We start from the raw sequence: 12,692 nt of genomic DNA, 5'->3' as shown, positions 1-12,692 counted from the left end.
AGAATCACATGTAATTAGGTCAGAGTTCAAATTACATTCTAGTTCGAATTAAATTTAAACATTTTAGAGTTTTCATTTTTATATGAGTAGGAACCAGTTTTTTCCCAAAACTTCATCTTTCTCTGTGGTGTCTGCTGCTGCTGCGTCACTTGAGTCGTGTCCGACTCTGTGCGACCCCATAGACGGCAGCCCACCCCTGGGATTCTCCAGGCAAGAACATTGGAATGGGTTGCCATTTCCTTCTCCAATGCATGAAAGTGAAAAGTGAAAGTGAAGTCACTCAGTCGTGTCCGACTCTAGCAACCCCATGGACTGTAGCCTACCAGGCTCCTCTGTCCATGGGATTTTCTAGGCAAAAGTACTGGAGTGGGGTGCCATTGCCTTCTCCTCTGTGGTGTCTAGTACAGAGCAAAGTACTGAATAAATTTGTTTTTAAATTAAAATTCAAATTGAAGTCCATAAATGAGATCATATCATTTGAATTAGACACCACAATCTATAATTCATAACATGTGACTAATCTTTGTATAATCTCCTAGACCACTGATTCTCAAACCTGGAATGACGGCGCCCCCAGAGGACATTTGGCAGTGTAGTATTAAACTGAATAGGATAGAACCATTCACATGAACTTACTTAGCAGGTGAAGTGAGTGAGAAACTTCTTGTTGTAGTCACATTCTGTATCCCACAGAATGAGTATCTAGCATGTCAGTGGACATTGGACCTGAAATTGCTGGATAGACAACAACCAAAACATGTCGTCAGCAGCTGCAGTCAGACTGGAATCTTGTCCAGTCTAGATTACAAGCCTCAGGATTTTCAGGACAGTCCGTGATACTTTTGGCCTAACTTTTATGGCTTTTCCAAGTTTCGCATTTCAGAAAAACTGAAAAAAATGTAATATCTGTTGTAATAAGAGCTTATTATCTAATAAGGTCAGCAAAATTATAATGAAAAACACCATGTGATCAAGGCATGGGTTTTAAGCATGCCTATTCTTTCAGTCATCTCACACGCTAGTAAAGTAACGCTCAAAATTCTCCAAGCCAGGCTTCAGCAATACGTGAACCATGAACTTCCAGATGTTCAAGCTGGTTTTAGAAAAGGCAGAGGAACCAGAGATCAAATTGCCAACATCTGCTGGATCATCGAAAAAGCAACAGAGTTCCAGAAAAACATCTATTTTTGCTTTGTTGACTATGCCAAAGCCTTTGACTCTGTGGATCACGATAAACTGTGGAAAATTCTTCAAGAGATGGGAATACCAGACCACCTGACCTGCCTGTTGAGAAACCTATATGCAGGTCAGGAAGCAACAGTTAGAACTGGACATGGAACAACAGACTGGTTCCAAATAGGAAAAGGAGTACATCAAGGCTGTATACTGTCACCCTGCTTATTTAACTTCTATGCAGAGTACATCATGAGAAACGCTGGGCTGGAGGAAGCACAAGCTGGAATCAAGATTGCCGGGAGAATTATCAATAACCTCAGATATGCAGATGATACCACCCTTATGGCAGAAAGTGAAGAGGAACTAAAAAGCCTCTTGATGAAAGTAAAAGAGAGTGAAAAAGTTGGCTTAAAGCTCAACATTCAGAAAACTAAGATCATGGCATTTGGTCCCATCACTTCATGGGAAATAGATGGAAAAACAATGGAAACAGTGGCTGACTTTATTTTTTTGGTTTCCAAAATCACTGCAGATGCTGACTGCAGCCATGAAATTAAAAGACGCTTACTCCTTGGAAGGAAAGTTATGACCAACCTAGATAGCATATTAAAAAGCAGAGACATTACTTTGTCAACAAAGGTCCATCTAGTCAAGGCTATGGTTTTTCCTGTGGTCATGTATGGATGTGAGAGTTGGACTGTGAAGAAAGCTGAGCACCGAAGAATTGATGCTTTTGAACTGTGGTGTTGGAGAAGACTCTTGAGAGTCCCTTGGACTGCAAGGAGATCCAACCAGTCCATCCTAAAGGAGATCAGTCCTGGGTGTTCATTGGAAGGACTGATGCTGAAGCTGAAACTCCAATACTTTGGCACCTCATGCGAAGAGTTGACTCATTGGAATAGACCCTGATGCTGGGAGGAATTGGGGGCTGGAGGAGAAGGGGATAACAGAGGATGAGATGGCTGGGTGGCATCACCAACTCGATGGACATGAGTTTGCGTAAACTCCAGGAGTTGTTGATGGACAGGGAGGCCTGGCGTGCTGCCATTCATGGGGTCGCAAAGAGTCAGACACGACTGAGTGACTGAACTGAACTGATTGTTTCAGTATTGTGACAAGGGTCAAGTTATTTTTAACCTCACTGACTTTATCTCATGTATAAAATGAGTATTAAATACTTTGATACATGGTAATAAAAATATTAAAGGAAGTACTACAACTCACTAATAAAAAGACCACCCAATTAAAAAGTGGACAAAGGCCATTTGCAACAACATGGATAAACATTGAGGGCATTATGCTAAGTGAAGTAAGTCAGATAGAAAAAGGTAAATACAGTATGATATCACTTATTTATGGAATCTAAAAATGCTGACCTCATAGAAATAGAGGAGAGTTGTGGTTGCCAGGGGTTGAGAGACCTCAAGAAAGAAGGAGATATTGGTCAAAGAGTACAAACTTCTAGTTGAAATATGAATAAATTTTAGGGATCTAATGTACAGCATGGTGAATGGAGTTAATAATACTGTATTGTAGATTTGAAAGTTGTTGGGAATAGATCTTAGATGTTTTCCCCCCACACACACAAAAAATGGTGATTATGTAACATACAAATATTAGCTAAAGCTATGGTGCTAAATTATTTTGCAGCATATGAGCTTATCAAATAAACATGTTGTATACCTTAAACTCATACACAATACTATATGTCAATTATATCTCAGTAGCATTGGAGGAAAATGGACAAAGGACTTGAATGTATATTTCTGTAAAGAAGATACGCAAGTAGCCAAGAGCAGATGAACATAAGCTTGCTGAGGACAGGAATCAAGCCTTAGTGAATAGCTTTATTTTGCACAGATAGTACTAAGAACATAGTAGATGCTCAGTGTTTGATAAATAGAAGTTTTAAATGTCTTTTAAAGTTGTTGTTTTAATTATTTTCTTTCAGATCTATCAAATCTATTCAAAGCGATCTGCTGAGGATATTTATAAAATACTGACATCATACAAGGCTAGTTACCTAATAGTAGAAGATGCTATCTGCAATGAAGTGGGAACCATGAGAGGCTGTCGGGTTAAAGATTTATTAGACATTGCGAATGGCCATGTAAGTAACCATTTGTAAAGTTTTAATTATTGTTTTGAGAAAAATGACTTTATTTAAACTTGTAATAGTAACAGTGTGTGCGTGTGCTCAGTCATGCCCGACTTTGCAACCCTGTGGACTGTAGCCCACCAGGCTCCTCTGTCCATGGGATTTCCAGGCAAGAATACTGCCATTTCCTTCTCTAGAGATGTAACAGTGGGGGAACTTATTAAAAGTAGTTTGAAGTGTTTTTGCAATGTACAAAAGAAAAGTTGGACAATTTTACAAAAAAAAACAACCAATTTTATCAATACCTGGACCATTAGTTGCCTGTGCTTGTACATGTTCTACATTCATGAACAAAAGATAATTTGTTTTGAATTATGATTTTAACATTGTAATATAAAGAGCAGCTGATTGTTATATTCTTATGTTGAGAAATTTCTTATAATTTGATTCATATCTAGAAAAATTGTTTATTGAATTAACATAGTCTTGTACATTGAGCCTCTGTTATCCACAAAATTAGTGTATTCAGAACTACTTTAGTTGTTAGGATTTAACTGTATTTTCAGTTTTATTTGATTTTCTATTTTACCAAGCTGTGTTAATTCTCAGCCTGCAGTGTATATACTATATACGTGGCAACTAAGACTGACAGGGGAATTTGTTAATATTTAGTAATTAGTGTTTGTATATCTGGTAATGAGGCACTAGAAAGGGTACCTGTACTCCTGGGAAGGTTGGGGGTGGAGGATCTTAAAGTTTAGTAGGTCATTCTTATTTAGATTGCATATTCTATTCAGACTGCAGCCAAGACTTCTTTGTCTCTTCCTAATTAAATAGCTTTGTCATAATCATCCCAGACCAGTTTGGAGGTGAGAAAGTAGTTTGTTGCTCTGGGGGTTTTTTGGCCATGCTGCGAGGCATGTGGGATCTTAGTTCCCCACATACCAAACCTGCGCCCTTGCCAGGAGAGTCTAGAGAAATGACCTCTTAATCTTATAAACTTATTCTGTTTTCTGCTACATGTATTTTGAATTTTCTCTCTTGGTACTTGACATCTGTGATCTTTGGCTTAATTGGTGACAAAATGGAATTTTATTAAACATCAGATATTTGGTAATAAGAGTAGGAGATGGCAACCCACTCCAGTATCCTTGCCTGAAAAATCCCATGGACAGAGGAGCCTGGCAGGCAACAGTCCGTGGGGTTGCAAAGAGTCAGACACGACTGAGCACGCACGCATTTAGTAATTAAATGACACCCCACTCCAGTACTCTTGCCTGGAAAATCCCATGGGTGGAGGAGCCTGGTGGGCTACAGTCCATGGGGTCGCACAGAGTCGGACATGACTGAGCAACTTCACTTTCACTTTTCACTTTCATGCATTGTAGAAGGAAATGGCAACCCACTCCAGTGTTCTTGCCTGGAGAATCCCAGGGACGGGGGAGCCTGGTGGGCTGCCGTCTATGGGGTCGCACAGAGTCGGACACGACTGGAGCGACTTAGCAGCAGCAGCAGCAGCAGCTGTATTGCTGTCTGCTGTCTACTGTCTAGAGTTTTATTCTGCTCTTGGACACCCTCTTGGTCCATTTTGAAGGTCAGGTTACTACTTTCATGTAATTCCAGGCACAGGCTTAAAGCTAATCTCTTCTTTGATTCTTAAAGTTGATTCTCTGACATCTCTCCAAAGCATTAGCATAATATTTAGTGTTTTTATTGTAGAAAACTCTTTGAGCTAGCTAAGCTATCTTAGTGAACCTCGTTAAAGTGAAAATGTAAAGGATTTACTGATTAGTCACAGAAACTTACTGTTGTGAGTCAGTCCTGCACAAGGAAAAGAATATGAACATACATTAAGAATATATGTCCATTTCTTAGCTTCAGTAGGCTCCATAAGATTCTTCAGATGAATGATAATAGACTATGGAGATATAGCCTTCTAAATTTTAGGATTAAATCTTTAAAAAATTGGAAAATGCTTTATGCTGGTTTCTTAATCTCAGTGGGAAGCTCAAGAATTTAGTGAACATGGTAACTCTTATGAAGAGGCTTTTATTTGCTGAACAATATGAGATGTTTGCTAACCAATGTGAAATACTCCATATTTAACAAAAAAATATATATTTTATATAAATATAGTCACTTGTACCTTGATTGCATTTCTCTTAAAACTTTTTTAACATTATGTTCATATCATTTGCTAGGTGGTTTGTGAAGAAGGTGACAAGTTAACCTACTCAAAACATGGACGATTTTGTCATGAGGTCAAAATTAACTATTCTCCCTATGTGAATTATTTCACCAGAGTATACTGGAACAGATCCTACTTTGTATATAAAATCAACACTGTGATATCCTTTCAGTCTTGAAAAATAGCAGAGCCTTCATGTCAAAGACATATACAACCTGAAGTAAAATACAATTTGCTCCTACCTACGTGGTATCTTTTGGAAATCAGAGTGTGGACATTGAAATGTTGCTGCTGATTTTCCCTCCTGCTGTTAACTGGATCTAGAGTTCTGTGGAGGAAAGAAGATCAAACATTACTGTCCTTTGGTAAAATGTCAAATCTGCCACTCTGCAGTATTCCAGCCAGGTGTCTTCCTTATTGCTATAATTTTACCTTCCAAACTGTTATAAAATTTTCCTCATAAATCTTTCCATCATAACATTAGTCTTGAATTTGAATATGTTCAGGGTCAGAGTATGTCTCAAACATAACATTTAACAAATACTTAATGTGATATAATTACAAAATAGAAGGAAAGAATTACCTCCTCAAGGCAGTTTCTGAAGGTATTTCATGATGTATAATAGAGCTGAAGTGAAAAACTAATTTAAATGTTCACTGAGAATTTGTGGCATTTAAATTAAAATGGAAATTATATAAAGGAAAGTGATTTTTAAGGATATACATTAAGATATATCCAGAGTTTCCATGGTATAGCTCTCATCATCTGCTGCTTATATATGAGCACTTTCTTAATAATATATAGTGCTTGATATTGCATTTCACTACATTATGACTATTAAGTGGTTAGTTTTTTCACTTATGCCCATAAATTTGATACCAACTTAATCATGATAAAACAGTTAACTCTTGTTACCTATGTATTTTTTTAAAACAGACATTTAAAAGAATGTTGCTTTAAGTTAAAAAATAAGGAAAAAAACAAAAGAAGGTTCAAGGTTTTTAAAAATATGGATATGGAGTATATAATCTACTCATGTGTTTTCTATTGAAGTATGAAGTAAAAACTTAAATCTTTATCGGAATGAGAGTATGTCCACTAAAGTGAGCAGCAGTTTCTGGAGATGTGTGTAGATGCTGTTCAGCATATGCCTCTGCGTAGAAGCGTTTGTGGTAAAACACAGGTGCTGTTCCTTGTGAAGTGCTGACACGGTTTTCAGCGTTACGAACAAAATGACGATTATCATAAAATGCACAGCACAGTTCCACAGTCTGTGTTCCTTTTCGTATTTTTAATTATATTTAAAAGAAGTTCTAAAATGATTCATTTGGCTTTATAAAGAGTTTCAGGATGGGTGTATCACTTTAATAAGATAGGATGCAGGTTTAGTTTTACCTTATACACCTGTTAAGTGAACAAATTTAAAATATTTTCACTGGTTAGAGTGCTGCAAAAATTGCAGTTTCATCACTCTAAATTACTATATTAGAAAGGAACATCTTTCCATTATCTTTATGTTCTGTAATATGTCTTTTAAAACCACAAGAGCTCATGCATTCTTAGACTAACTCAGATGTTTTGTTCTTTTGGAGCTTAAGAATTGTTTGATGGCAGTATCATATGTCTGGTGCATTAGTTTTATTGGTTCTCATGTCATGCTTTTATGTAATGTTTAGCAACTATATTAAGATAGCTACAGGCAGGCTATTTCAGCTTCTCTGAACATCTTAATAGTCACTAGTATTTAGCTTCAAGCCTTATAAAAATATTACCATAGTTACCTAAGTACACAGTGTACAAAAGTACATGGTAGTACTTATGATTAGATGCAGCATGTAAAACAATGCAATTGAAAAGATGGCTTGCATATTTTGAAAGGGAAATAGAACAACCTACTTTCTATGTAGCATGAAATACTTAATTTAATTTTTACTGATTTATGATCAAATATGCTGAATTTTGATTGTTGTGTGTTTTTTATTTTTGACATTAGTAAGTTGCTTTTGCTTCTATCAACTTATTCTTAAATAAAATAGGTTTGGAGCAGCTTTTAATTGAATTTTTTAAATAATGAATTTTTCATTTAGCATCAGTTGAAAAGAAAAATGTGAGCTTTATTATAGAAATAATAATACTGGGTATGGAAGATAAGCTTATTTGCTTCTATTTTAGCTCTACTTAGAACAGTAGTGCTAGAAAACTTGAGCATTTAACTAATTTCCTTACTTATTTGTAGAGTAACAAATGATTAGAATTCTGCAAGTAATTCTATTTGGTTTGACAGTAGAGATCTACTGTGAAAGGGGCAAAGTTTATGGGCTTGGGGTCGAAAGAATTTCTCAAAGAAATACAAAACATACTTTGCCCTTGATGTTGCAACACCATGGAAATAAGTGCCTGAACCTTATTTCAAAGTTTACTTTTTACTATTAAAAAATTACCCATTTCTTTCATTTTCATAAAAAAATTTTGGTACCTTTTCCCTCATCATTAAGCACAGAGAAAGAATCCTCAGTATGCTATTTTCACTGTTAACTTTAATTCATTAGTAACCAAATCTTTGTTAAAGGTAGTGATGGGATTTCTAGCCTACTAAATTAATTAAATAAATAAATTAAGCTAAATAAGCTTCCCAAATGCCAAACAATCCAACAGATAAAACTTACTTGATAAGATGTATGACATTGACTGTGCTGGTTTATATGTTTTCCGACTTTGGCAACTGTGTTAGACTGGTAGAGTTTTACAACCTAGGGAGTATGCATTGCACTTATAAATTTTTTTCTTCATTACTTTCTGAGGATATAAACAGCATGTTTTTGGGGACATTAACTCAAATTGCTAAAAAGCCTAATATGACACTCTTCCATACAGTCTAGATTGACTAAAGGAAAAGTAGAAATGGAGGTCAAAGTCTGTTACAAGTTGGGGCTGAAAAATATGCTTTAAAAGATAGGCTATTAATTTATTGAACAGCAAATAGCCATCTTATTAAACTTTGTCATTTTGGGGAAATCAATTGCTTTTTGCCTTTTTCTATTTTTGAGCTGTTAAAACATTTTGATGCCTTTTGGGGGTAAAAGTAGTGTCTCTGTAAAATTACTGGGTTTTTAAAAGTTGTAGGTTAATCAGTTTTATTTGTAAATTTACTTAAGTGTATGAATGTTTAAAGGGCATTTAAATGAACTATTCTGTGCATTTAAGAACCTATTGTAAAGCAAAATGACTACTGCATCTCAATCTATTTTCTCATTTGTCCCAGTTTTTAAAATATACTTTCTCGATTATTACTGTTTGCTGATAGTTTTAGATCCCAATATATATTAAAATTAGAGCCCTGAAAAGTTGCAATTAAAATTGAACAATTTCTTATTGAAATAATAGCTCATTATTTAGTTTTTGAATGTATAAAATTAATAATTTAAATAAAATTAAATGTGAAAATTGCAAAGAAATATATTTGATTCAACTATTTTCCATCCGTTAAGATTTCTAAACAATATATTTGTTTACCATAATTTTAAAAAAGGACACTTTAGAACCAGATTTGCTGAATTTAGCATAAAGGACTTTCTGAGTAATTTCTGTTTTGTAAGTCTCTTAGAATTTGCACATTCTAATTTTGGCAAATATAATCTTATGTGCAGTTTTATAAGAGATACATTGAACATCTGACCACTATATTTAGTGGAATAATAGTATCAAAAAGAAACATGCATTCCATACTTCTAATGTACGATATCTCATAAATAACCCTTTCGTATTTTAAATTAATAGCTTTGTACAGCTATTTAACAAAGATGAATACAACTGAATTTTTTTTCTTTTTTTTAAATTTACTTTTAATTGGAGGATAATTGCTTTAGAATGCTGTGTTGGTTTCTGCTGTACAGCATCATGAATCAATCATAGGTACACATATATCCCTCCTTCTTAAACTGCCCTCCCACCTTCCACCCCATCCCACCCCTCTAGGTTGTCACAGAGCATTGGGTTGAGTTCCCTGCATCATACAGCAAATTCCCACTGGCTGTCTGTTTTGGTGGCTCAGATGGTAAAGAATCTACTTGCAATGCGGGAGACCTGGGCTGGGTAAATCCCCTGGAGAAGGGAACGGCTACCCACTCCAGTATTCTGGCCTGGAGAATTCCACGGACTGTATAGTCCATGGTGTGGCCAAAAGTCAGACATTACTGAGCAACTTTCACTTTTCATCTGTTTTACATGTGGTAATGGGTATGTTTCAATGCTTCTCTTAATTTTCCACCCTCTCCTTCCCCTGCTGTGTGCATACATCTGTCCCCTGTGTCTGCACCTCTATTGCTGTACTACAAACAGGTTCATCAGTGCCGTCTTGCTAGATTCCCTGTATATCATTCATGTGCTGTATTTGTTTTTCTCACTTATACTTCACTCTGTATAACGGGCTCTGGGTTCATCCACCTCTCTAGAACGAACCCAAATGTGTTCCTTTTTATTTATATATTCCATTATATATATATATCTCACAACTTCTTTATCCATTCATCTCTCAGTGAACATCTAGGTTGCTTCCATGTCCCAGGTAATCTGTCTAGTGCTGCAGTGAACCTTAGGGTACATGTGTCTTTTAGAATTGTGGTTTTCTCAGGGTAGATGCCCAGTAGTGGGATTTCTGAGTCATTTCTGGTCATTCCTAGTTTTTAAAGAAATCTCCGTACCATTCTGTGTAGCCACTGTTCTCCAGAGTGGCTGTATCAATTTACATTCCTGCCAGCAGTGCAAGAGTTCCCTTTTCTCCACATCCTCCTCAGCATTTATTGTTTGTGGATTTTTTGATGATGGCCATTCTGACCAGTCTGAGGTGATACCTCATTGTCGTTTTGATTTGCATTTCTCTAATAATTACCATTGTTGAGCATGTTTTTCATGTGTTTATTAGCCATCTAATACAATTGATTTTGTGTATGTTGACTTTTGAATGGTGTCTACAACAATGTATATTTAGATTGTATTCTTCCTGTAACTAAGGATACATCTTCACAAAAGAATAAAAGTTAATTTCAGTAAACATAAATCCTTTAAGAAAGTTGGGTTATAAACTAGTTTATAATATTAAATACTTTCATCAAGAATGAAATTATTTCATGCTTAATTATACTCCTTATTTTGTTTCTATAATAAAATTCTTAGAATTTTAAATTGTCTTTTATTTATATATTAATCTTTTTTAGTTACAGCTTTGAGACATATTATATACCATACAGCTCACCATTTAAAGTGTACCATTGAACAGTTTTTAGTATAATCAGAGTTGTGCAACTGTCATCACAGTCAATTTTAGAATATTTTCATCACTCCAAAATGAAACCTCACACCTTCTGTCTGCCACCCCCAACCACTTTGTCATCAGATAACTTCTACTAATTTACTTTCCATCTCTGGACAGAATGTTCTACTTTTAACATTTCACATAAATGGAATCATATAACGTGGTCTTTTAACATAGTGTTTTCAAAATTCATTCATGTTGTTGCGTGTATCCTTTTTCATTGCCAAACAATATTCCACTGTATGGGTATACATCTATCCATTTTGTGCATCCATCCATTGATGGACATTTGGGTGGTTTCCACTTTTTTTGGCTGTTATGAATTGTGCTCTGTGAATATTCATATACAAGTTTTTAGATGGACATATGTTTTCTTTTTTTTGGATATATGTCTAGAATTTCTTAGTCGTGATAACTGTGGTAACTGAGGAACTGCCAGACTTATTATCAAAGTGGCTGTATCATTTTACAATTCTGACAATGTATAAGGTTTCCAATTTCTCTGCATCCTCGCCATCACTTGCTATTATCTTTCTTCTTGATTATAGGCATTCTAGTAAGGTGTGAAGTGGGGCATATCATTCTATTTTTAATCTGCATTTTCATCATATCTAATGATTTTGAACATCTTTTCTTGTGTTTACTGGTCATCTGAATATCTTCTTTGGAGTAATGTTTATTTAGAAATTGCCCTTTTTAAAATTGGGTTGTCTTTTTATTATTGAATTGTAAAGGTGTTTATAATTCTAGATTATAAATCACTTAACAGATACGAAATTTGGGAATACAGTTGTCCCTTGGTATCCATGAGGGTTTTGTGCCAGGACCTCACCCTCTCCCCTCATTACCCATGTGTATCTGAATCTGTGGACAGATCCAGGAGACCTGTAGGTTTCCTTATCCTCAGGTTCTGCATCTATGGATTCAGCTAACTGCAGAACATAAACATAGTACTATAGTTATTGAAAATAAAATCTGCATATAAATGGACCTGCATAATTCAGACTCATGTTTTCAACGGTCGAGTGTATAGTTGTTCCTTGATATCCACTGGGGAATTGGTTCCAGGAACCGTGCAGATACCCAAATCCACAGATGCTCAAGTAAGTCCCTTATATAAAATAGCATAAAACAGTCAGCCTTGTGTATCTGGGGATCTAGCATCTGCATACTCAGTCAATCACGGCTTGGTTGAATCCAGGGATGAGGAGCCTGTAGATATGGAGGGCCAGTTGTATTTCCTTCCGATCAGTGGGTTCATTTCTCTACACTGATAGTGCACAAATACTTTTCATTTTGATTGCATTATTTTCACACTTGTTACTGATCATAGCATTTTTACTTTGATGTGTTTGAAGTAGATCTCCTTGCATGTATCTTATTTGGAATTTGTCGAGCTTCTTGGTTATATACATTAAGAGTTTTTTTTTTTTTTTTTAATCAAAGTTGTTAAGATGAAGCTAAAAAAAATTGAAACTCTGAGGTGGTGGTGATGTTAACTAACCTTATTGTGGTAATCATTTTTGCAACATGTACTTATATAACATCACTACATTATGCACTTTAAACTCACACAGTGTTGTCAATTACATCTTAATAAAGCTGGAAGAAAAAAAAAAGTTGGAACTTCTTATACTCCCATTATACATATGTTGGTGTGTTTAATGGTGACCTATGTTTCTCTGAGGTTCTGTTCAATTTTCTTCAATTTGTTTTTCTCTCTGTTCTTTGGATGCATAATCTCTATTGTTTTTTATTTCTTCTGTCAGTTCAAATCTACTGTGAGCCCCTCTGCTGTGTTTTTCATTTCAGTTATTGTATTTTTCAACTTCAGAATTTTCATTTGGTTCTTTCTAAAGGTAACTTCTTTCTCTTTGATAAGCTTTGTTTATAGCAACTCTGGAAATTGACATCCCCC

General features: G+C 35.5%; 1 protein-coding gene across 3 annotated transcripts in view; it reads left to right on the top strand.

Annotated features, from left to right (window-relative positions):
• DPY19L4 (dpy-19 like 4) overlaps positions 1-12,409 on the top strand; it is a 68,428-nt gene extending 56,019 nt beyond the window's left edge. For all 3 annotated transcript variants that reach the window (XM_061439341.1, XM_061439343.1, XM_061439342.1), the window contains 2 exons: positions 3,128-3,286; positions 5,476-12,409. In XM_061439341.1, coding sequence (XP_061295325.1) covers positions 3,128-3,286; positions 5,476-5,640 — 324 coding nt within the window. In that variant the 3' untranslated portion in view covers positions 5,641-12,409. The remainder of the gene's footprint in view (positions 1-3,127; positions 3,287-5,475) is intronic.
• The last annotated feature ends 283 nt before the right edge of the window (positions 12,410-12,692 follow it).

Source organism: Bos javanicus, chromosome 14 (genome assembly GCF_032452875.1).
Source record: "Bos javanicus breed banteng chromosome 14, ARS-OSU_banteng_1.0, whole genome shotgun sequence".
NCBI classification, from domain to species: Eukaryota; Metazoa; Chordata; class Mammalia; order Artiodactyla; family Bovidae; genus Bos; species Bos javanicus.
The sequence above is the reverse complement of the archived record's forward strand: the minus strand, read 5'-3'. Positions and strand labels throughout refer to the sequence as shown.